The 27,091-nt window shown below is 41.6% G+C and overlaps 1 protein-coding gene across 3 annotated transcripts in view; it reads right to left on the bottom strand.

Moving 5' to 3' along the window:
* LOC140727997 (cullin-4A-like) overlaps window positions 1–27,091 on the bottom strand; it is a 73,386-nt gene that overhangs the window by 17,974 nt on the left and 28,321 nt on the right. Inside the window, exons 9-15 of one of the 3 annotated variants that reach the window (XM_073046074.1) lie at window positions 23,743–23,810; window positions 21,071–21,189; window positions 17,765–17,957; window positions 16,661–16,765; window positions 15,469–15,579; window positions 11,882–11,967; window positions 2,089–2,196 (exon numbers count right to left, since the gene is read on the bottom strand). In XM_073046074.1, coding sequence (XP_072902175.1) covers window positions 2,089–2,196; window positions 11,882–11,967; window positions 15,469–15,579; window positions 16,661–16,765; window positions 17,765–17,957; window positions 21,071–21,189; window positions 23,743–23,810 — 790 coding nt within the window. The other 2 variants (XM_073046075.1, XR_012098980.1) reach the window with 2 other exon arrangements.

Genomic DNA, 27,091 nt, shown 5'->3' with positions numbered 1-27,091 from the left:
GGTCCAACAGTTTAATTCCAATTGCCATTTCCATTCTGACGTGTCAGTCTATGGCTGACTTCTTGTGCCATAATGAGGCAACATAATGAAGTAACATCTTATATTCCATCAAAGTACCCTTCAACCCGATGTCATGAATATCAATTTCTCCTTCCAGTAAAAAAAAAAATTCTCTCCCTTCCCCTCTTCTTCAATTCCCCACTCTGGCCTCTTAGCTCTTTGCACCTGCCCATCACCTCTCCCCGGTGCCCCTTTTTCTTCCTGATGTCTACTCTTCACTTCTATCAGATTCTTCCTCTCAGCCCTAAAACATTCGCACCCACCTGGCTTCACCTCATCACCTTCTAGCTATCCTCCGTCCCTCCCCCCCAACCTATTTATTCGGGCACCTTCCCCCTTTCTTTCCAGTCACGAAGATACGTTTTGGCCTGAAATGTCAACTGTTTGTTCATTTCCATGGTTGCTAACTGACTTGCTGAGTTCCTCTAGCATTATGTGCGTTGCTTTGGATTTTCAACATCTGCAGAACTTCTTGTTCCTTGACTTTCATTGTTCTGTGCAAATATTTTAAACTCTCTAATCCTGCACAAGCTGTGAGGAAAGTTCTGTTTCCCTCTAAAATACATAGGAGCAGAATTAGGCCATTTGGCCCATTAAGTCTGCCCTGCTATTCCATCATGGCTGATTTTTTTTATCCCTGACAACCCCACTCTCCTGTCTTTTCCCTGCAGAATTTGATGCCCTTATTTGTCAAGAACCTTTTAAGCTCTGCTTTAAACATATCCAGTGACTTGGTCTCCACTGGCAATAATTTCCACAGATTCACCACACTCTGGCTGAAGAAATACCTCATCATCTGTGTTCGAAAGGGACATCTTATACAATTCTGAGGCTCTGCCCAGTCCTCCCCACATCCAATCTATCTAGGCTTTTCAATATTCGATAGGTTTCAATGGTATCCCCGCCTCATTCTTGTAAACTCCACAAGTCCAGGCCAGGCATCAAACACTCCTCATACTTTCCCAGAATCATATGTGTGAACCTCCTCTGAACCCTCTTCAATGCCAGCACATCTTTCTTAGATAAAGAACTTAAAACTGTTCACAACCAAGTGTGGCTTGACTGAAGCCTCAGCATTACATCCTTGCTATTATATTCTCATCCTCTCAAAATAAATGCTAACATTGCATTTGCCTTCCTAACCACCGACTCAACCTGCAAGGTAACCCTGAACAAGGACTCCTAAGTCCCTTTGAACCCTGATTTCTCCCTGTTTAGAAAACAGTCTAAGCCTTTATTCTTTCTACCAAAGTGGATGACCATATACTATATCCCATCTGTCACTTCTTTACCCAGTCTACTAATCGGACCCTCTGCAGACTCCCTGCTTCCTTAACATTTCCTGCCCCTTCACCTATCATCCAAATCACTGACATATAATGTGAAAAGCAGTCCAAATGTTAACCCTTACGAAACACCACAAGACACCAGCAGCAAACCAGAAAAGGCCCTCTTTATTCCCATTCTTTGCTTCCTGCCAGTCAGGCAAGATTCTGTCCATGCTAGTATCTTTCCTGTAATATTGTGGGCTCTTTTCTCGTTTAGCAGCCTCATCTATGCTTCCTTGAGTCCTTCACCAATAGAAAAAGAATCTTTATCAACCCTGTCTATATTCTCCATGATTTTAAATACCTTTTTAGAGCTCCTTCTCGGCTCCAAGGTGACAACTCTAGTCTTTCTAATCTATCCATACAACTAAAGTTCTTCCTTGGTCCCATTTTGAAAATCTCTTTTATATCATTCCAAAACATAGCAGCCAGAACAGGACACAACACCAGTTGTGGATGAAACACTGCCCCAAGAAAGCAGCATCCATCATCAAGGACCCATCACAATCCAGGTCATGATCTCCTCTCAGGAAGGTGGGAGGGGGGAGGTGTGAATATATTTGGTGAGAGGGGTAAGATTTTAAAGGGACCTGAGAGGCAAATTTTTCTACACAGAGAGTGATGGGTGGTTGAGGCAGACACAATAGTATTATTAAAGAAAGGCTTAGAGGAACATGCACTGAATGTCATCTGCACGTACCTCAGAAGGCAGATGGGTTTCCATTGGTGTGTACGTTGGCCAATATCCCATTGTCAGAACGTTGACTGTAAGATCTATCCTACTCGGGTCATTCTGATTTTGGATATACTGAAGATAGGGGGAAAAAAAACACATATTGGAAGAAGATTATAAACAAAGTGAAAGTGCCGTGGATATAGTGCGGACAGTCTTGCATCAAAAACAGGATTTAAAGTGCAATTTACAAATTACCAAGACAAAGAAACTTTATCCTTGAAACCAGTACTAGTACAAGTTTGTTGGCTACTGTGGATCAGTAAAAATTTACAGTATAACAATTGCAAAGATCGAAATAAAATTTATTATCAGAGTACATACATGTCACCACATAAAACCCTGAGATTCTTTTTTTCTGTGGGTATACTTAGCAAATCTATAGAACAGTAACTGTGAACTTCAAAAAACACAGCAGCTAAATCTAAGGCTCCACGATTTCATTAGTTTGTAAAAGCATACAAAATATGGTTCAAACTAGTACCCATTTTTCAAATTATGAAGCAACCCGATTTGTGTTGTGTCTGTGTACAACTACATAATCAACTAAATAAAAGTATGTACATGGGCGATGGTTTTAACTGATGTACTCACATTGCAGCAAGAGAGACGAGCAATGGGCACGTTCAGACAACAGATCAATACGTAGTGGTGGGGCGGGGGGAGAGGGTGGGTCATTGCTCGAAAAGAAATAGGTCCATGCATTACACTTCCTCCCCCTTTAGATTAATGCAACATAAAACTGTATGTACAAAACATTCAATTTCCCTTTCATAAACCAATACTCCAAATAAACATGCTTTCACAGTAACAGTCCATAACAACTTCACAGTTCTAAAGGTTCAGTCTTTTGGTTGGCACACTGCTTCTTTCAGGCCAATGCCGCTGGACCTGTATCTGGCAGGTGTCTTGTTAACGATAATGTTCTCGTCGCGCCTCTGGATCTGTGGACTGGCATCAGGTTTAGTAGATGTCTAGTCTAAGACAACGTTCTCGCTTTCCGGTGTCATGTTGTTGTCAGTGACATCATCTCTGAGAGGCAAGTCCAGTGACTGTAATGTGCCCTTCATGTTGGACACAGTCGATTCAGGTGTGTTCTTCAGTTGAGCTTCCGGTATCTGGTCCACATGACGTCTCCATGTCTAATCTATAACATTACTGGTCCATTTCTTGTAGCTATCCTACCAGGTGTCCACTTGTCTTCTTGATAATCACACAGTAGGACTTCCTGTCCAACTTCCAAGCTCCTTGCTACTTCACTTGGCAACCGGCTGAACTGTTTATTTTGTACTTCCCTTCAGAGGTTTGGTTTCAGGAGGTCTGTGTGAGATCTCAAATTCTTGCTCATGAACAGCATTGCAGGGGTTTGATTTGTCATTGCATGAACAGATTTCTGATACACATAATGGAAGATGTCCACCTTGTGCTGTAGGGAAATGTCCCCCTTGTCCATCACTTTAATGGACTTTTTGAAGGTTTGGATAAATCTTGCAGCTAACCCATTCGTTGCTGGGCGATGAGGAGCTCACTTGAAGTGTCTGATGCCATTTTTCTTCATGAACAGTCAGAATTTCCCTTATGTGTATTGTAGTTCGTTGTCACTCACAATTTATTCTGATAAGTAGTTTCTGGCAAAGATAGTCCTCAGAGCGGAGACAGTGTTTGCTGAGGTAGTTGACTTCATTAGTACAAGTTCCAGCCACTTCGAACGAGCATCCACAGCAATCAGAAACATGGAGTCTATGAATGGCCCAAAGTCAATACTGTATGTACTATTTCCCATGATGACAATGCCACTCCCACAGGTGTAAGGGTGCCTGTGGGAGTGCATTTTGAACTTTTTGGCATCCAAAACAACTTTTGGTCAAGGCTTCAATCCGTTCATCTATTCCCGGCCACTACACATAGCTCCAGACAAGATTCTTCATCTTGACTGTACCCAGGTATCCTTCATGCAGGTTTTCTAACACTCTGATGTGCAGTTTAGAGGGAACCACAACATGAGATCCACACATCAACATTCTTTGACATACCGACAGTTGGTCTTCTCTCACTGAGAACTCTGGAAACATAGGGTTACCATGAGCAAGCCATCCTTGCATGGTGAACTTTTGACAATGCAGGTCATTCCTCGTTTCCCTTTGTTACCAACAACTGGTCCACCAATGCGGTATGGAACAATTCTGCTGGGTCACAGTATGAATGCTTTTCTTCAGTTGCTAACAGTGGAAGATTTGACAAGCCACCACTGTTGCTGTGTTGTTTGGTACCCTTGAACTCTATGTCACAAGAGTGGGCTCCTAAGACTAGTGCCCAACATTGTATCCAGGCAGCAGTCATCACTGGAATTCCCTTCTTGGGATTGAAAATGGACACAAGGGGCTGGTGATTTGTCACTAGTGTAAACTTCTGTCCATAGAGGTAGTGGAGGGACTTCTTTATTCCCCACAAGGGCGTATCGGACGATCTGTGCGCAGTTGTGTTCTTGAAGCAAATGCAATTGGGCATTTAGATCCGTCTTTCATAATTTGTGACAAAACAGTTCCAATGCCATATGGGGACGCATTGCACACCAGTCTGATGGGCAGGGATGGGCCATCCGTTGGATGCTATTATTCTCTTTGTTTCCTTGAATGTTTTTTCACAACTTTCTGACCATTCCCACTTTTCTCCTGTCTGTAACTGCATTCAATAGATGCAGCACCATAGCAACGTAGGGGGAAACTGGTGGTAGTAGTTTACAAGGCCCAAGTATGACCTGAGCTGTGACACTTTTTCTGGTTTGGGTGCCTGTAGCACTGTTTCAATCTTCTTGTGACTTATATAAGCCATGCTTGTCAATGACATGTCCACAATGTGAGATTTCATTCTGGAAAAACTCACATTTCTCTCTTTGCACCCAGACCATACTCACTCAGTCAGAAAGCGCTTTATCAAGGTTCTGGAGGTGCTCTTCATCATTCTTGCCAGTCATTATGTCGTCATCAAGGTAACATGAAGTTCCTGGGATATCTTGGAGCACTTGGTCCATTGCTCTTTGCCAAATTGCTGGAGCCAAAAACGAGACGATTATACTGGAACAGTCCCTTGTGAGTGTTGATTGCAAGGAACTTCCTGCTTGATTCCTCAATCTCCATTTGCAGATAGGTTTGTGACAAGTCAATCTTTGAAAACCTGTCCCCATTTGTCAAAGATGCAAAAATGTTTTCTATTCATGGCAGAAGATATGCAGCACTGGGTTGATCTTGAAATCCCCACATTTGTGAGCAGCTCTGGTCTTCCCTTTCTTGATCACTGGGACAATGGATATGGCCCAATTGCAGAGAATTCCAGACACCTCTAAGTTCTGAAGTTCAACATCCACTTAAGAATGCAGTGCGTAAGGCACTGGACACGCTTCATGGAATCTTGGTGCTACTCTTTCATTCAATTCTATTCTGACTTTTATGCCTTTGACTTTACCTATCCCCTTCTCATTAGCATTGAGCAGCTGTTCCAGACTCTGGTTAGTGCTGCCATTGCCTTTTGATGCCACAGTAAGAATCTGAACTGAGTGCCAGTCTAGTTAGATTTTTCTCAACTATTCGTGTCCAAAAAGTGCTGGCCCTCCACTTTTCAATACATAAGTGCTATGTTTGGCCTCCATACGTCACATTCACCTTCGTAAGATCATATGACAGAATTAGGCCGTTCAGCCCATCGAGTCCACTCCACCATTTCATCATGGATGATCCCAGATGCCATTCAACCCCATATACCTGCCCTCCCACCATATCCCCTGATTCCCTGACCAATTCAGAATCTATCAATTTCCACTTTAAATATACCCACGGACTTGGCCTCCACCACAGTCTGTGGCAGAGCATTCCACAGATTCACACTTTGGCTAAAAAAATTCCTCCTTACTTCTGTTCTAAAAGGTTACCCCTCAATTTTGATGCCATGCCCTGTATTTCTGGATACTTCCACTAGAGGAAACACACTCTCCACATCCACCCTATCTAGTCCTTTCAACATTTGGTAGGTTTCAATGAGATCCTCACACGTTCTTCTAAATTCCAGTGAGTACAGGCCTTAAGCTGCCAAACACTCCTCATATGTTAACTCCTTCATTCCCGGACTCATCCTCCTGAACCTCCTCTGGACTCTCTCCAGTGACAATACGTCTTTACTGAGATAAGGGGCCCAAAACTACTGACAATACCACAGGTGTAGCTTGACTAGTGTCTTATAAAGCTTCAGCATTATCTCCTTGTATTTATATTCTATTCCCCTTGAAATAAATGCCAACATTGCATTTGCCTTTATTTACCTCACACTCAACCTGTGAATTAACATTCTGGGAGTATTGCACAAGGTCTCCCAAGTCCCTTGGCAATCTCTGAGTTTTGAACCTTCTCCCCATTTAGATAACAGCCCGCACTATTGCTCCTTTAAAAAAAATGCATTATCATACATTTCCCAGCACTGTTTTCAATCTGCCACTTTTTTGTCCAGTCTTCAAATTTGTCTAAGTTCTGCTGCTATCGCATTGCTTCCTCAGCACTACCTATCTTTGTATCATCCCACAAACTTTGTCACAAAGCCATCAACTCCGTTATCCAAATCACTGGCAAATAGTATGAGAAGTAGCGATCCCAATACTGGCCCTTTGGGAACACCACTGGTCACTGGCAGCCAACCAGAAAAGGTCCTTTTTATTCCCGCTTGCTACCTTCTACTTGTCAGCAATTCCTCTATCCATGCCAGTATCTTTCCTAAAACACCATCGGATTTTATCTTGTTAAGCAGCCTCGTGTGAGGCACCGTATGAAATGCCTTCTGAAAATCTAAGAAAATGACATCCACTGCCTCTCCTTTGTCCATCCTGCATGTTACTTCTTTGAAGAATTCCAACAGATTTGTCAGGCGAGATTTCCCTTTACAGAAAGCATGCTGGCTTTGAATTATTTTATCATTAGTCTCCAAATAGTACCCCAAAACCTCATCCTTAATAATGGACTCCAACACTTATCAACCACTGAGGCTAAGCTAAATGGCCTATAATTTCCTTTTTTTTGCCTTCCTCTGTTCTTAAAGAGTGGAGTGACATCTGCAATTTTCCAGGCTTCCTGGACCATGCCAGAATCAAGAAATTCTTGAAAGATCATGACCAATGCATCCATTATCTCTTCAGCAACCTCTTTCAGGACTCTGGGATGTAGTCCACTGATCCAGGTGACTTATCCATCTTAAGACCTTTCAGATTGCGTAGCACTTTTGCCTTTGTAATAGCAATGACATTCTCTCCTGTTTCCTGACACTCATGGACCTCTGGCATGCTGCTAGTGTCTTCCACAGTAAAGACTGAAGCAAAGTTCATCTGTCATTTCTTTGTCCCCCATTACTACTTCACCAGCATCATTTTCCAGTGGTCGCATATGAACTCTTACCTCTCTTTAATTCTTTATGTAACTGAAAAATCTTTATATTATCAGCTTGTTTGCCCTCATATTTTATCTTTTCCTTTCTTATAGTTTTTTAGTTTCCTTCTGTTGGATTTTAAAAACTTCACATCATCCAACTTCCCACTCACTTTTGCTACATTATATGTCCTTTATGCAGACCTCAACTTTCCTTGCCAGCCAAGATTGCCTTGCCATGCCATTTGAGAACTACTACTTCTGTGGGACATATCTATCCTCAGCCTTGAGAGCTATTCCTAGAAACTTCAGCCACCTCTGCTCTGCTGCCATCCCCACCAGTGTCCCCTCCAATCCATCTGGGCAAGCTCCTCTCTCATTCCTCTGTAATTCCTTTATTCCACTGTGATACTGATATGCAACTTATGCTCCTCCTCAAATTGTAGTATGAATTCAATCATTTTATGATCACGGCCTCCTACTGGTTCATTTACATTAAGCTCCCTAATAAGATCTGGGTTGTTACACAACACCCTGTCTAAGATGGCCTTTCCCCGAGTAGGCTCAAGCACAAGCTGCTCTAAAAAGCTATCTTGTATGCACTCAAGAAATTCCCTCTCTTGTAATCTGACACTAACAAAATTTTCTCAATCCCCTTGCATATCGAAGTCCCCCATTACAATTGTAATAAGAGTAATGTCACATGCCCTTTCCAGCTCCCTTTGTAATCTCAACCCCACATCTTGGCTACTACTTGGAGGCCTATATATGATTCCCAGAATGTTTTTTTCACCATTTGTTTCTTAACTCCACCCACAAAGATTTGACATTCTCTGACCTTATGTCATCTTTTTCTAAAGATGTCATTCCATCTTTTACCAAGCGCCACATCACTGCCTATGCCATCTTGCCTGTCCTTTCAATACAGAGTATATCCTTTGATGTTAAACTCCCAACTATGACCTTCTTTCAGCCACGACTCAGTGATGCCCGCATACCGACCAATCATTAATTGTGCCACGATGTTGTCCACCTCATTCCATTTAAATACAGCATCTTCAATCTTGCATTCTTTGCCCTAATGAATTTTGCCTCAGTGGTACAACTTTGCCCTGCCTGCAGTTGTACCCAATAATTGGCTCGTCATTCCTTACATTCATGTTCCATATCACATCATCTACTTGTAAACCTACTGGTTCATCCTCAGTTTGCCTTTGGGAGACACTTTTACTCCCGTGCAAGTCTTTAGTATCACAGAGGTCTTCTATCATGGTACCTTAGAAAACAGTCTGTGGTAGTCACCCTCTGGAATGATGGACAAAGCTGAATGTATCCAGCTCAATTTTCAGTTTTACACCACACACATCCATATAATATCGTGATCTGCTTCAGTAATACTGCACAGTTCTAGGCATGACAGCTCACCTTTGGCAGACCCTGCATTGTCTGATTTTCTTTTACATTTGGTCACTTTATTCATTTGCTTAGTTGTGCTTTGAACCAACAGTCATTTGCATTGTGGGAGGATTTGCCACATTTTTAACATAATTGGCTTTTTACACCATTCACGGACATTTTGTGCATCTTACACTCCTCTTCTGTAGTTGTGCTGCATCCTTTGCTGCAGTCTCTAACGATATGGTAATAGTTAATATCTGTTTTACGGTTAGGTCTTTTTTTGGACAGTAGCCTCTTTTGAGTAACACACACAAAATGCTGGTGGAACGCAGCAGGCCAGGCAGCATCTATAGGAAGAAGTACAGTCAATGTTTCTGGCCGAGACCCTTCGACTGAACTTCTTCCTATAGATGCTGCCTGGCCTGCTGTTTTCCACCAGCATTTTGCGTGTGCTACTTGAATTTTCAGCATCTGCAGATTTCCTCGTGTTTGAGCCTCTTTTGAGTGCTTTGACGATGCACGCCACATACAAGCCTGTCCCTTAATTCATCAGAAAGTCCATCTCTAAAGTTTGAGTACTAGGAAAGCTTGCGCAGTTCTGTAACGTATTCAGAAAGACTTCCATCTTTTAATTGGTCCTTTTTGTAAAATTTTAAGAATTTTGTCAAACACCTTGATTGCTGGCTTTTCAGGGATTACTAGGTTGCGTAAGAACTATATGTCCTTGCACCCATTAAACTAAGTGTAGATAACTTTCTTTTGCTCCTCCACTTTAGTCGTGCTACAATACAGTTCAACCCTCTTGATATAAGACTCCCCAGCCTTCATTAGCACTATCAATTTCATCAACTTTCCTGACTGAAGCCATTGGCACATTATTTTCACTTTAAATTCATCACATCTTTCACTTGCTTTTGGGTCCTTCAGCTTAACTGTTGGTGCAGCTCAGGATGTTTTTTGACATTCAGGTATTTACTTGTCACTAATTTATTGTGTCTGTGCATAACTACATATCAATTAAATAAAAACAAGCATGAGGGAGATAGCTTTTACTAGTGTATTCACATTGCATTGAGAGAGAGAGAGAGAGAGGACTACGTGCATGTGTAGACAACAGCAAATATGCTGACAACAGATTAATATGTAGTGTTAAGGTTATTGTTCTAAAAGAAATAGATCCATACATTACATTTGTTGCAGAGGTAATGGACAGTCACTCTGGGAAAAGGGTAAAGTACATATGCAGGAAAGAAGAGGGCCCTCAAGGGTGCCAAACCTCTGTTCAGGAACAAAAATAGATCAGCTGAGCTGCAGGCATCATCATCATGCCTTTGGAACATTGCTTGCTCCAGACGGGCATTTAGCCAAGGACACCACATCTACTCAAAGCCAACATGTTAATTGGTTTACATCACACAAGAAGAAATGAAAGCAAGCACATTCAATAAGGGAAGGAAATCAAGCCCCGGTAGATGCCAAATCTGGTAAGACCACAAGGTATAGGCAGGGCAGTTTCAGAGTTCCTGGAAACTGCAGGATGTAAAAAACAAGCAGAATTCTCTACTAATGTAGACAAGAGAATGAAAGAATCAAAGGAAGTGAAAGAGACTGAAGTGGAAAAACAGACTGATGATCCAAAAGGCTCCCTCTAGTGTGCAGCCAGTGTAGTTAAGCACTTACCTTAGGGGAGGTAAGTGCTTAACGGAAGAGGAATTTGTCTGGTTGAACATGCACTGAAATAGAGTCATGACTAACTGGGCTCAAGCAATAGCAGCAAGCACAGCTTTCCACTTATAAAGACAATGAATATGGTGATTCATTACTGACTACACACTTATTTAACAGATACTAATGCTTCACATTAAGGAAGGCGGGCTCTGTCGTGGGCAAAGTACTGGAGAGTTTAACATCGGTAGCTGAGCGAAGGGCGCTGAGTAGGCTACGGTCAATTATGGAAAACCCTGAACATCCTCTACATAGCACCATCCAGAGACAGAGAAGCAGTTTCAGCGACAGGTTACTATCGATGCAATGCTCCTCAGACAGGATGAAGAGGTCAATACTCCCCAATGCCATTAGGCTTTACAATTCTACCGCCAGGACTTAAGAACTTTTTAAAAGCTATTATTAATGCTTTTTGAGATAGTGATTTAGATGCATATCATATTTTTTTACTGAGTTAAGTATTGTATGTAATTAGTTTTGCTACAACAAGTGTATGGGACATTGGAAAAAAAAGTTGAATTTCCCCATGGGGATGAATAAAGTATCTATCTATCTATCTATCTACTAAAGCTATTAACAATTATAACATTCTCTCTGTTGCATTGGTTAATTACTTAGGTCTAAATTAGCAGTAAATTTCAAAATTCTCTTCTACTTAATAATTATGTATCAAGCTTGTTGTTTCAGCTAGTTCACATTTTCAATTTATAAACTGATGCAGCTGCAATGAAATTAATTTGCGTCCCCAGACTACAGATGAGATGGGAGAGGAAAATCAGAGCCCCTGCTTTGGAGCAATATCTGCCACTGGGAATGTTTTTGAGCACCAGGAGCCAGGACAATCCTATTCAGATGTGGTACAGTTCATGATGGGACAGTTAGCCGATACTAAATCTCCAAATTCACAATCCACTTCTAGGTTTGGGTTGTTTCAAACTAGAGGTCTGTGTGGATGTTCAAAACCCCTCACGATAGAAGGGGAATTTAAATTAAATTTATTAAAATTTTTTGAAATTTTCAGCTGAAATCTGCCGTCTTACTCTGTGTATAACTTCAAAATGGTAAAAGAAGTGGCCTAGCAGCCTATCAGAGGAGATTAATGATGATGTTGTCAGCATTCATTATTTGAACGTATAAGCAAATTAAAAATCACAGATCATAGTAGGCCAAGAGGTAGACAGAACACAGGATAAAGTGAAAGGAAACTTACAAATAATGTCTGCATGAAGGATTACCTGCTTAAACTGGATCATAATATCTTTCGAAAGTTCCATGTCTTTAAACATCCCTTCTAGCTTGCTGGTGAATGCAGCTCCGCATTCTACAGAAACAAGGCATAAACCGGTCACAAAAATCAAAATACTTGCATATACGTTTGTAAAATACGACATTATGCCCAGCTTTTATTCTACTCCAAGATCAACCTAAACTTCCCTCCTACATAGGCCTCTATTTTTCTGTCATCCACATTCCTATTTACGAGTTTCTTCAATGTCCCTAATGAACTGTATCTACCTCTACCACCATCCCTGGCAGGGTGTTCCATGCACCCACCATTCTCTATGTATTAACCATGCTTCTGACATTCCATCTATTTTTCCTCCAAATATTTTAAAATTATGCCCCCTTGTATTAGTCATTCCTGCCCTGGGAAAAAAAATTAAGCACCCTATCTATGCCTCTTATCATCTTGTACACCTCCATCGTCATCTCTCATCCTCCGCTGCTACAAAGAGAAAAGCCCTAGCTCACTCAACCCATCTTCATAAGACTTCATATCTCTAGTCCAGGCAGCATCCTGGTTAAATCTCTTCTGCAATGTCTTTAAACCTTCCACATCTTTCCTTTAATGAGGTAACCAGGAATGAACACAATATTCCAAGTGTGGTCTACCTCAGAGTTTTATAGAGCTGCAATATTATCTCGCAGCCCCAACAAATGAAGGCCAATACACCATATGCCTTCTGAACAACCCTATCAACTTTCTCAGTAACTTTGAGGGATCGATGAACGCTGACTCCAGGCCCCACTGTTCCTCCACACTGCCAATAACCCTGCATTAACTCTGTATTTTGCATTCAATTTCAACCCTCCAAAATGGATCACTTCACACTTTTCCAGGTTGAACTCCATCTGCAACTTCTCAGCCAGTTCTGCATCCTGTCAATGTCCCACTACAACCTATATCAACTCTCCACAACTTTCATTCACCTGCAAAATTACTAACCTACCTTTCCACTTCCTTATCCTAGTTATTTATATATATATATATTAAAAAAAATCACAGAGCAGGGAACAAATCCCCCTCGTGACACCACTAGTCACTAACCTGCAGGGAGAATACGCTCCATTTATTACCACCCTCTCTTCTGTGGAGAAGCCAATTCTGCATCCACACATCCAAGTTGTTAGTTCAGCACACAGGAGGTCATCGATGGCCTATGCTCTACTGGGAGCTAAGGCCCCAAGAAGCAGAAGAAGACATATAAGCTTCCCTGATTCCATCCCTCCTGATGTTCTGAATGAGCCTATTATGGGGAACCTTATCAAATGCCTTACACACCACATACACTGCTCTACCTTCATCAATGTGCTTTGTCACATCTTCAAAGAATTCAGTTAGGCTCGTGAGGCATGAACTGCCCTTCACAAGCCAATGCTGACTATCTCTCACCAGACTATACTTCTCCAAATGACCGCAAATCCTGCCTCTTAAGAATCTTCTCCAATAATTTGCTCACTACATAAGTAAGGCTCACAGGTCTATAATTCCCAGTTATCCTGACTCCCTTTCGTACCCTCAACTCTGGCCAACCTCCTGTTCTTCACATGTGTAGAATTGTGTTAGGTTTTCCTTAATTCTACTTCCCAAGGCCTTCTCATGCCCTTTTCTAGCTCTCTTAATTCCATTCTTCAGCTTCTTCCTAGCTACCTTGTAACTCTTTAGAGCCCTGTATGCTCCTTGCTTCCTAAACCCCAAATAAGCTTCTTTCTTTCTCTTGACTAGATGTTCCACATCTCTTGTAAGTTATGGTTCCTTCATCCTTTCCCTGCCTCAATGGGACAAACTTAAACAGAACTTCATGCAAGTACTTCGTAAACAACCTCCACATTGTGTTGTACATTTTTCTGAGTACATCTGTTCCAATTTATGCTTCCTAGTTCCTGCCTGATAGCATAATCCCCCCCCCCCCACTATTTCTTCCCCATACAATAGGTCAGTGAGTTGTCATTGTCTCCGAAATGCTCTCCCACAGAGAGATCTGGCTCATTGCCTACCACTAGGTCCAGTATGACCTCCTCTCCATTCGGCCTGTCTACATATTGAGTCAGGAATCCTTCCTGGACACACCTAACAAATTCTTCTCCATCTAAACCTTTTGCACCAAGGAGGTACCAATCAATATTTGGAAAGTTGAAGCCCCACAGGACAACAACCCTGTTATTTTTGCATCTTTCCAAAATCCATCTGATCTGTTCCTCAGTGCCTCTGTTGCTTTTGGGTGGGGGGTGTATAGAATACTCCCAGTAGTGTGATTACTCCCTTTGTGTTTCTGACTTCCATCCACACTGATTCAGTAGGTGATCCACCATGACGTCTATTCCTGATTGGCAGTGCCACTTCCCCACCTCTTTTAAAACATCCAAACACTGGAACATCCAGTAGCCATTCCAGCCCTTGTGACAGCCAAATCTACATAATAGCCACATCATCATAGTTCCATGTACAGACCCATCTGTAAGTTCCTCGCCCTTGTTCCTAATACATCTTCCATTAAAGTAGGTACACTTCAACCCATCCCGCTAACTGCAATTTTGCCCTATCAACTACCTATCCCCTCACAGACTCTCTACACACTGCAACCACCTGTACACCAACTACCCCATCCTAACACTCTGGCTCCTTTGCCCTAAGAAACTAATTTAAACTCCCCCCAACAGCACCTGCAAATCTATCCACAAGGACATTGGCACCCCTTAAGCTCAGGTGTAACCCGTCATTTTGGTTTAGAAAATACCTTACTCAGAAGAGATCCCAATGATCCACAAATTTCAAACCCATCCTCAGCCATACATTCATATGCCAAATTATCCTATTATCTTCACTGGTGTGTGGCACAGGCAACAATTCAGAGATTACTACCCTTAAGGTCCTGCTTTTCAGGTTCCTATCTAGCTTCCTATATTCTGTGTTCAGGACCTCATCTCTTTTCCTATCCATGTCATCGGTACCAATATGTACCATGGGTTCTGGCTGCTCACCCTTATCCTTTAGAATGCTGTGAATTGATTCAAGACACTGCTGGAAGAGAACATACCTTCCAGGCGTCTCCTTCACGCTCAAAGAAGCATCTGTCTGTTCCCCTGTCACCAGTGCATTCCCTTTCCCTTCTGATCCACAGAGACAGACTGTGTGTCGGAGATCTGGTCACTGTGGTTTTCCCCAGGGAGGTCATTCCACCCCCCCCCCCCCCACTAAACAAACAGTGGAACAATCACTGAGTACACTGTACCATCTGCCTATCCCCTTTCCCTCTCCTGACAGTCCCCCTGCAACTTAGGGGTGAATCCCTCTGTAAATCTATCCCATCATTCTCCTGTATGAGCTGTCAGTCATCCACTTGCAGCTCCAGCTCCATTTCCCTAAGACAGTGTGTGAGGAGCTGCAGCCAGCTGCACTTCACACAGATGTAGTTATCAGGGAGAGTGGAGGTCTCCCAGAATCCCCACATCTGACATGAAGAACACTGTTTACTTGGTTTCAACACAGCAGAACAAAACAAGACCGTCTTAGAGCTGAACAGTGCCCACGTAGATGTACCGTGTTTCAGTTTAGACAGCATTGATTTCTCAGCGTCCACGGAAGCACTTTTTCCCACCAGTAGCCGTTTTGCCAAATCCTTCTTATAGAAAGCCTCAAATACATCTTTTCCTGTTGAAAGGAAATGAAACAAAACTGAGTCCTGGGGACACATAACAAGTCAATGTAATCCTTGTGTAACATTCTGTATATGCATCTCCAAGAAATGAAGGGAGGTAGGTTTCAGTCAACGCTGAAACTCTGCCTAATTTTACTCTCATTATATCAGGTGTGGTGTCTTGTGGTCCTGACAAATTAGCTGAACTAAAAAGGGACTACACCTTGATCACTATTTCTATTAAGGGTTTAAAACCACAAAGAAATGCAAAATATATGTTGGCCATGTCAGGTATTGCTTTTTCATAATTATCCTGGACTTAAAATAAAACTATGACTAGACCAATAATTCAGAGACTGCAAAGCCAATCTGGAAATAGAAAGCTACCAGAAATCTTTTAAATTGTTGTTATAGAACAAAAACAAATCAGCTCATTAATAGCTTTAAACAAGGAGATCTACTACTCTGCTCTACCTGCTAAGAGATTGCAGTTCCAAAAAACTGCCTTCAGTAGCGGGCTTGCAAGCCACCTACTAGCATCAAACTTGTGGCAGTGGTCAATCACCACTTTCACAGGCAGTACACAGCAGTCTCACCAGAGATGCCCACTGATTATTTAGAGAAACTACACGATACAGGACTTTCCAGCCCAATGAGCCGCACTGCCCTGCACCCACTCTAACCTATCATGAGACAAGTTACAAAGGCCAATTAATCTGGTAACCACTATGTCTTTGGACTGGGGGAGGAAATGAGATCACCCAGAGGAAACCCACGGGCTCACGGAGAGGACATACAAATGTCAGAATGAATTAAAAACATACTGTCATTAAATGAGGAGCTAGACGACTACCATGCTTACACAGTATGGTAACTTAAAAATCATGTATGACTTTAAATTCTTCACAATGTTTTCCAATTAAGAACATAGAAAAAGAAGAATAAGACCGAGCATTCATCTTGATCATTAGTAGGTGTTACTTGTTACCCCGGAGGGGCAATCTATTCTTGCCTTTGCAGAATGAATTTCAAAAATAAACTGATCGTGTTTTAGAGGGTTCCTAATACAGCTATAAATCAATAAGATTAACTCACCATGAATAAACCTAAATATGATCATGATTTTGTCAAGTATTCTCTCCAGTTCTTCATCTGTTGCTTCTTTGTTACCCGCTCGTAATTTGGAATCAACATACTTGGCTATAAACAAATTAAATCCAATTAAAAGATATTTAAACTGCAAAGCTCTTGAAAAATTGACAACATATTCAAGATTTATATTTAGATTTGACAAAGTGGAATAGCCTGTTGTCCTTTTAGCACAATAACCAAGATTGTGCAGAAATGGCATACAATCAAAGCTCTGTGAGGTGACTTGAAAAGAGAAATTATCCTTGGAACTCAGAAACCAGATGAATGTGACCAAAAATGTTGAAGCAAATAGCAATTTGTAGATAGGAGAGAACAGACAAGTGGAGTTTATTACTGATGTTAGCGGACAGAATGCAGTTACTACCTGCTGAACACTGCCTTCAATTCCCTCATTTTTTGTTTTCAATGAAATAATTTTCCAGGACTTGAGGACTTGAGTTACAGGGGAAGGTTGAACAAGTTTGGACTTTCTCTCCCCTTCCCCCCCCCGAAGTGTAGAAGAATGAAGGGAGATTTGAGGGAGGTATACAATATGATGAAGGGTGTAGATAGGGTAAATGCAAGCAGGCTTTTGCCAGTGAAGTTAAGTGAGACTAGAACTAGAGGTCAAAGGTTAAGGGCAAAAGGTTAAATATTTAAGGGGAACCTGAGGGGGAACTTCACTCAGAGGGTAGCACGAGCGTGGAATGAGCTGCCTGCATGGTGGATGCAAGAAGTTTGGATAATTACATGGATGGGAGGTGCAGGTTGATGGGACCAGGCAGAATAACTAGGCAGATAGGATAAAGGGTCTGTTTCTATGCTGTAGTGAACCATGACTCCACTTACATTTGGCAATGGCAAGTCTGCAAAGGGGTGCCAAGGTATAACTCATTTTTTACAACGACAAGAATGATAAATTGGAAGGCGAGTAGCCGAAAGAGCAAAAGGAGATGTACACAAAATGCTAAGTTCTGAGAACAAAGGCTTAGTAATACTATAAGCACCACTTCATGATTGCCATTGTCACCAAATCTGTCACACTACAAAATAAGATTTCTGCCATACCTATCAACTCAGCAGGCTTGTTAGGCCTTTTGTTGATAAAAGTCTCAAATGCTTCTTTCGTTGTATTGACAAACTTTTCATTTTTTAGAAAGCACATTTCGATTATATGATCGACTTTATCTTTGAAGTCTAGCAGCTCCTTAACCATTGTCTTGTCTTTCTCAGGATTAACCACAATTGTAGTGCCAATGGTCTGTAAAGTAAAAGAGTGAATAACATCAAGTGCCCGTAAGTCTGAAGACCCAGCATCAGCAAATAAACACGCTAAAGGTTCATAAACATGCGCTAATCCCACCCCATTCCAGAAATTGGTTAGTAAGCCCAAGGCCAATCGGTGAAGCAAATCCTTATAAATTGTCGTGATGATCTGCCACGACAGTTGAACTTCCTGTCACATCTGTTTCATGTGGACATGTGAGGATTTTTTAACCAGCTTTGAAAGCTGCTGTCCCAACATGGGTATTGTCTGGAAACTGAAAACAAGGGGTCTAATTCATGCAAATTTCTTCAAAGTCAAAATCTATGTTTTAACCATTTTCCATCAAAAAGATTGTAACAACCTGTTTCCGTAAAGACCAGATGTTAGCCATATACTTCAGGGAGGCTGGAATAGAAATTCAATCATTGAACAACAACAAAACCAACTGCTGGAAATACCAGCTTCCATTTCCATCCATCCCCTCTCCATTTCCCCGTCCCTCAACCCCCTCTATTTCCCCCACCCCTCAACCCCCTCTATATCCCCACCTCTCAACCTACTCTATTCCCCACCCCTCAACCCCATTTATTTCCCCCACCCCTTAACCCCCTATTTCCCCATCCCTCAAACCCCTCTATTCCCTAACCCCTCAAACCCCTCTATTTCCCCACCCCTCAACTGTATTTCCCCCATCCCTCAACCCCCTATATTCCCCCAACCCCTCTATTCCCTCATCCTTCAAACCCCTCTATTTCCCCCACCCAACTCCCTCTATTTCCCCATCCCTCAACACCCTCTATTTCCCCCACCCCTCAACCCCCTCTATTTTCCCCACCCCAAACCCCTCTATTCCCCATCCCTCAACCCCCTCTATTTCCCTATCCCTCAAACCCCCTCTATTTCCCCATCCCTCAAACCCCCTCTATTCCCCCATTCCTCAACTCACTCTCTTCCCCATCCCTCCACTCATCTGGAAAGACTTCTGAGGCCTTGAATGTAAGTGAGGGAGGTGACTGGGCAGGTGTTATACCTTGGCTGTTTGCAGGAATAAGTGATGGGAGGGAGATTAGTGGGGAGGGACGAATGGACAAGGGAATGATGGATGGAGGAAATGGGGGGGGGGATAGAGATAAAGATATCTTTGATGGTAGGATCCCTTTGAAGATGGTGGAAGCTGTGGAGGACGTTACTACCACTGGAAAGGAGGTGGAGGAATCTGAGGATCGACCTATTACAATTTAGGAGCAACTTCTTCCTGTTTGCCATCAGATTTCTGGATAGTTTGTGAACCCATTAACACAACCTTATTATTGCTTTTTTGGCCACTACTTGTTTATTTTGCAGCTTATATGTTGTTGCTCTGTACTGCTGCCACAAAACAACAAAGTTCACATCATTTAAGTTAGTAATAACTTTAACCAGTTTCTGACCCTGACCCTCACCAACTTTTATAAAAAGCATTCTAGTGGTGTGTGTTGCTTAGGTTTCCAGCATCTGCAGATTTTCTCTTGCTAGTGGGATGCATCTTGTCTTGGTATGCCAACTGCTCTGCCCAAGAAAGCAACAAAAAAAAGCAGAAATGCGGGCATATCTCAGTCTACGTGCAAAACAGTTTTTCCACAGTACCTCAGCACATACCTTAGAACCATACAGCACAGAAACAGGGCTTTTGGCCCTTTTTGGCTGTGTCAAACCATTTTTCTGCCTAGTCCCACTGACCTGCACCTGGGCCATATCCCTCCATACACCTCTCATCCATGTACCTGTCCAAGGATCTCTTAAATGTTAAAAGTGAGCCTACATTTACCACTTTATCTGGCAGCTCATTCCACACTCCCACTACTCTCTGTGTGAAGAAGCCGCCCCTAATGTTCCCTTTAAACTTTTCCCCCTTCACCCTTAACCCATGTCCTCTGGTTGTTTTCTCCCCTAGCCTCAGTGGAAAAAGCCTGCTTGCATTCACTCTATCTATACCCATCATAATTTTATACACCTCTATCAAATCACCCCTCATTCTCCTACGCTCCAGGGAATAAAGTCCTAACCTATTCAACCTTTCTCTGTAACTCAGTTTCTCAAGTCCTGGCAACATCCTTGTAAACCTTCTCTGCATTCTTTCAACCTTATTAATATCCTTCCTGGAATTCAGTGACCAAAACTGCACACAATACTCCAAATTCGGCCTCACCAATGCCTTATACAACTTCACCATAACATTCCAACTCTTATACTCATACTTAGATTTATAAAGGTCAATGTACCAAAAGCTCTCTTTACGACCCTATTTACCTGTGACGCCACTTTTAGGGAATTTTGTATCTGTATTCCCAGATCCCTCTGTTCTAATGCACTCCTCAGTACCCTACCTTGTATGTTCTACCTTGGTTTGTCCTTCCAAAGTGCAATACCTCACACTTGTCCGTATTGAACTCCATCTGCCATTTCTCAGCCCATTTTTCCAGCTGGTTCAAATTCCTCTGCAAGCTTTGAAAACCTTCCTCACTGTCCACTACACCTCCAATCTTTGTATCATCAGCAAATTTACAGATCCAGTTTACCACATTATCATCCAGATCATTGATATAAATGACAATAACAATGGACCCAGCACTGATCCCTGTGGCACACCACTAGTCACAGGCCTCCACTCGGAGAAGCAATCCTCCACTACTACTCTCTGACTTCTCCCATTGAGACAATGTCTAATCCAATTTACTACCTCACCATGTATACCTAGCAACTGAACCTTCCTAACTAACTTCCCATGCGGGACCTTGTCAAAGGCTTTACTGAAGTCCATGTAGACAACATCCACTGCCCTCCCTTCATCAACTTTCCTGGTAACCTCCTCGAAAAACTCTACTAGATTTGTTAAACACGACCTACCACGCACAATGCCGTGTTGACTCTCCCTAATAAGTCCCTGTCTACCTAAATACTTGTAGATCCTATCTCTTAGTACTCCCTTCCAATAATTTACCTACTACCGACGTCAAACTTACTGGCCTATAATTTTCCGGATTACTTTTAGAGCCTTTTTTAAACAATGGAACAACATGAACAACAACATCAAAACAACAACCTTGTGACAATAATAAACCAATTACCTTGATGTATTCATTCCAGTGCTGCAAAAGGACCGGCAAACCACCTTTAACCCTGCTGAACAGCTGATACAGTAAAGTGAGATCAGCAGTTCTATTTTCATCAAGCAGTTGATTGAGACCTGAAAGAAACAATAAAAATAAAGCATTTAACATATATAGCTACACAACATCATATATTTAAATAACAGCTCTAATATTAATTTTTCAAATAGTGTGACAATCTATGGAGACCGTAGGTAGAGTCATGGAGATGATGAGGCAGAAACATTTAAACAGGGAATTCAACTGTTAGGGGTCAGGCTTATGCACCAATGGTGGGATAAAATGGAAGCACATAGCCACTAGGAATGGAGAATGCTGCAATGCAGGGCAGAGATAGGGAGAGGGTAAGGACAGTGAGGTAATTAACTATGTAAACACAGGGAAGAATTATAAAGTTGCAGTACTGCAAGATGGGAATCAATGGTTCTGAATGATCAGTTGTGTGGACCAGAAGAATGGCAGTTCTGGATTAGTGGAAATTTATGAAAACTGCGATAGGACTATGGCCAATAAAGTATTTTTTATGGTGGAGGATTTTCATTCACAGCAGATAGTTGAAGGAAAAATGAGACAGAAGATTTAAATATAGCTGTTATGAGCTGAGAATGGGTTTGAAAAATTATCTGCTTGGAGTCTAAAGGCAGTAGAAGCAAACAGTTTAGTGAAGCTATAAGAAACTTTTAGATGGACACATATATATGAAGGGAATGGATGGATGGATATGGATGATACACAAGGTTTTTAATATAAATTAACAGCAAGGTCAGCACACTATCATGGGCCAAATGGCCTGCCCAGCAATGTACTGCTCTACGTTTTTGTTCCATTATATTATTTCTACGTTTGGTGTGGAATTCCATATGTGAACCCTTCAGCCAGTTAACAATTTTGATGTCTTCCTCCAAAGTTTGTAACAAATCAGTTAATGATAATAAAGCAGTTTCTGATTCTGCATACTTTAGAGGGGAAATTCCAGAACAAGGCAGCAGTTAGCACCAGTAACCTGGGTTTAATTTTGCTGCCATCTTTAAGGAGTTTGTATATTCTCCTAGTGACCGCGTCGATTTTGACCAGGTGCTCTGGATTCATCTACATTCTAAAGGTGTACGAATTAGTAGGTTAATATTTGGGCAATGCAAACTTGTCGGTCTGGAAGGGCATGTTGCTGTGCTGTATCTCTAAATAAAACAGTAACAATTTTAAAAATAGCTCCTCTGGGACCTCGACTGTCCCCTGAGAGGGCAAAGACCTTTGTCAAAACCCCAGCCATCTTCTCACTTTGCTCCTTTCAATATTCTGGGATATATGTCATTGGATGAGTGAGACTTAATCTGAAAATGTCCTGGTACATTAGCATGCTCCACCCGGTTTTCAATATTTTCCAATTCCTTCTCAATAAATACTAGCACAAAATTCTCATTTAGCCCCTCAGCCACTTACTCTGACTCCAGCACAAATTCCCTCCTCTACATTCTATGTTTACATTCGAGTCATTATTTTTACTTTATGCCTTGTGATTGCACTTGACCCTGCTCACCAAAGTCATTTTACCATCCTAATCACTTGCCTGAACTCTTTCCTGCTATCTTTATTTTCCACAAGACAACAGTCTGACTTTTAATTTCCTAAACTTCAGGAATACTTCCTCTTTTCCCCCTGACTAACGACACTCTTGGGTCATGCGGTTCCCTTACCTTACCATCCTCATCCCCTTACTCTTTCTGGAACATGCCAATCCTGAACTCTGATCAACTGGTCTTTAAACAACTCCCACCTGTCAAATCTGGACCTGTCCAGACAGCAACTTCTCCCAATCAACGTCCCTCAATCCTGTCTTATCCTGTCATAATTTGCCCCCATCAATTTAATTTCTCCTGCAAATCCAATTTTATCCTTAGTGATAACTATCTTAAAACATAATGAATTACAATAATATTCCCAAAATGTTCAGCCACCTGGCTTATTTCCCAAAACTAGGTCCAGTATGCTCTGTCCTCTAAATATACTCTCCACATACGGTTCCAAGAACCTCTCTTGGATGCACTGAAGAAATCCCAACCCATTGAAGTTTCTTATATTAAGGATGTTGCTATGAATACTAGAGATGTTGAAGTCCCCCACCATGAAAACCCTGTTGTTTTTGAACACCTCTGTAATCTGGCTACATACCTGTTCCTTCACTTCTCAATTGCAATGTGCAGGGGAGGGGGGGTTATAGCATAAACCTATTCTGTAATTGCATCTTACTTATTTTAGCTCCATCAAAATTGCCACTGTTGAGGAGCCGTCCAGCATATCCTGAGTACTGCTGTGATAGCATTGGTCTTCATTCAAACCTCCTTTCTATCATGTCTATAACAATAAAACCCAGGAATGCTGAGCTCTATTACATTTTTATGTTAAAAATATTAAACGTTAAGCATTGGTTCAGGCATGGGAGATGGAACAAATGACAGCATGTTTATAACAACTGAAAGCCCATGGAGTTAGAATTCAAGTTAAGTTACAATGAAGTGCAAAGTGGGTCAACATTAGAAAAAGTGCAATTAGAGTAAATGGCTAAGGAGATGTTTTACTAAACCATGTGATAAAATTAAATAGGAATATTCTATATATTTGGTTTCTTTTACCTTTTTGAAGAATAGCTGTCAGATGCTCACCAAGAAGATGCTTCTCAACACTGGCAACCAACCACTTCCTAAAAAATCACCAATAATTACATTGTAGAGAGTTGTGGACTGTGCCTTCTCCCAGTTGACTCTGTCTACATGTCCTGTTGCCTCAGGAAAACAGCCAACATAATCAAAGGTCCCACCTATCCCAGTCATTCAGTATTCCTCCTCCCTCCCATTAGGCAGAAGATGCAAAACCACCAGACTGTAGGACAGTTTCCATCCCACTATTATAGCACTCTCAAATGGATCTCTCACATAAAAAAAGAACTCCTGATCCCTCAGCCTACCCTGTCATCACTCTTGCACCTTATTTGGCTACCTCCACTGCACTCTCTGTAAGTGTTACATACATTCTGCATTTTTCCCTACTCTGCTTCTTCAGTGTCATTAAGTATGGGATGATGTATATGGAAGGCATGCAACAGCTTTTCACTGTACAGTGACAATAACAAACCAAATACCAATACAATTTGGGGGGGCAGCATGGTAGCAGAGTAATTAACACAACACTTCACAGTACCAGCAACCAGGGTTCAATTTCCTCCGCTGCCTGTAAGGAGGTTGTACTTTCTTCCAGTATCTGTGCCAGTTTCCTCCAAGTGTGCCAGTTCCTTTCCACAGTTCAAAGATGTACTGGTTGGAGGTTAACTGATCATTGTAAATTGTCCTGTGATTAGGCTAGGATTAAACTGGGGATCGATGGGCAGAATGGCCAGAAACCAGAAGGACTTATTCTGTACTGTCTCAATAAATACATTTTAAAAATATATAGTCCACTAAGCTATTCACACAGAAGACAAAACAAAATATGCATCAATAACTTTCCCAATGGAAACTACTGCAGACGGAAGAGGCCCTGATATCTAGCATCAGGTGATTCAATACAATCAAGCGCATCAAGAATAAAATCAGGGCTAAATCAGAAAAAAGCAAGAGGAGAGAATGAACAAAAATGAAAGTTTTTGAATAAAGCCATGACAAACAGGAGTCTAAGTTAGTGAATCATTAAAAAAAATTTGTACACCAAGATCAAACATAATCCATTCTCTCCTCAGCAGTCACCAGAAGAGATCACGTTGGTCTATTTCAAAAACATTTTCATGCTTCCAGACAGACCCTGCCTTGCTCCTAACTGTGTGGTTTATAATTTAAGGCTTCAACTGCAGGTAGTAATGCAAATATTTCTGCTACTTCTCTGCCCAAGACTCTGGTAGCTGTGAGCACTACACAAATCCAGTCTCTAAAATGATATCCTGCCACAGGGCCATTATTTATAGCCGGAAGGGTGCCACAGTAGTGTAGCACCCTGTATAACCACTACAAAGTAGAGTAGTGGTTAGCGTGATGCTATTACTGCTCAAGGGGTCAGAGTTCGGAGCTCAATTCCACCTGTAAGGACTTCTGTCCTTCCTGTTAACTTGTGGGTGTCCACAATATGTTTTTGAAAGTTACAAGACATCACATTCATAATAATGTCACAATGTCTGTATACAGTGATATAAACTCAGAATACAAGAGGTTGAGCTGTCAGGGACACCATGAGCATTTAACTAAGAGAGTTGAGTTTGCTTGTGTCAATCAGTAAACCTCCCACTGTTAGTTTTGCTTGGTGTCAGGAGTAGCTTGTGTCTTTCATCCTTACTCCTGGGCATTTGTAGGAATAATGATGAACAACCCAAAGTCTCTGCTTGTGCCACTTGGGACTCCAATTTAATACAGGGAACTTCTGTAAACAGGAAAAGCAACAGTAAGGAATAATGTTAAATGAATCAAGGAAGAAGAGAAACACAGAATGGTAAACATTAAGGGAGAAAGGTTAAAGAGATACAGAAATTTTCATTAAAAAATAAATCATATTCTTCAGAGGAAATGAGATTCCATATTGATAAAACTGCTCACTGGTAAAATAATTGTAAATTATTAGGGCAAAAAAGTAATTATTTTTCGATATTTACTTGCACTAAGTTTTTCCAATACTTTGTTTGAAACTAGTGGATTAGTTCCACAGGTTCACAGCATTGAAGGGACACACACCAGTGTGCAAAAGAGCACCTTGTGGAAGCGCAGGATATTTTGTTTGGCAACTTAACACATCGATATTGAAGCTGTCATCAGGTTTTTCTATTAAAAGCAAGTGCCAACAGCTTCATTATTAATGCTAATGCCCAAACAACAAGAACTTGTATTTCTTTTGTTTAACCAACTTTACTTTCAACGTCTCCCTTCAATACCTGAGGGCTACCACCTTTACATCGCACAATTCCCTTCCTTCCACATGCACATGTGAATAACAGGGACAGTGCACGTGTACTGTATAGTTACATAGTCCAAATGAACAGAACTCAACAATCTCCCATCCTTTTTATGTATATATTAAAAAAATTAAATTTGAAAAAATATTTAAAGACAATCCAAATGTCCATTAGGACATGGGAATTAGTTCTAACCCTTGAAATTAATACAATTTGTAAGGTACCAAATGCCTTCACTAAGGGCCTTTAACAGCACAAGAGCTGGAGCTCCCTTCTTTGTGAAACAGTCACCCAGTTGTTCCTTCGTATTGACCATAGCACACAATGAATTTTCTGTGCTTGGAGAAGTTCTTTGATGCTGCTTATCTGGAGACGAAGCTTCTTCTCTGTAACTTACTTGGTGGATTTGATGCAGTTGTCTGTAACACGTTATCAATAGACTGTCCTTCTTTGAGACATCGTGGAAAAGCTCAGAGTAGAATGTGGCCATAAAAAAGGCATTGTCAACACCTTCAGACATTGCAAGGGTTTCTCCTACCTGCATACTCGGTACAACTCTTCGGATCATTTCTGATTGCCAATAGAGAGGTGAAAATCTTTCCTCTTCCTCCATCAGTACAATAAAATGTCCCACTTGAGACCCTCCATCAGGAAGATTTCCAACTGAGGCATCACTGAAGATAACGAGCCTCAGTGAGCTATCTTTTCCAAGCTGTTGAAACTTCAAGACTACTTTTTCCAGATTGAATTCTGCACACAATGCCTCACGTGAAGTTTGTACTGTGGCATTTTTTGTGCAGGATGCCAAGTTGCAGGCATCAAACATGATGTCAGGTCTGTTCTATCTCGCTACCCATAGAATCTGACCTACCTTTGACCCAAGCTTCAGCTTCACTGAGGGGTGCATCCCCCTGTACGACATGTGAGGATTCCATGCGGATTGTCTGAAGATTCCTGATGTAGCTTTCTTGGTGCAGTTGTACTGTTCTGTCAACAGCAAGGTTGTCTATCTCTACATAGCAGAATTTTGTCACGCTCCTCCTGTCCAACCT

This window comes from Hemitrygon akajei, chromosome 5 (genome assembly GCF_048418815.1).
Source record: "Hemitrygon akajei chromosome 5, sHemAka1.3, whole genome shotgun sequence".
Classification (NCBI taxonomy): domain Eukaryota; kingdom Metazoa; phylum Chordata; class Chondrichthyes; order Myliobatiformes; family Dasyatidae; genus Hemitrygon; species Hemitrygon akajei.
The sequence above is the reverse complement of the archived record's forward strand: the minus strand, read 5'-3'. Positions and strand labels throughout refer to the sequence as shown.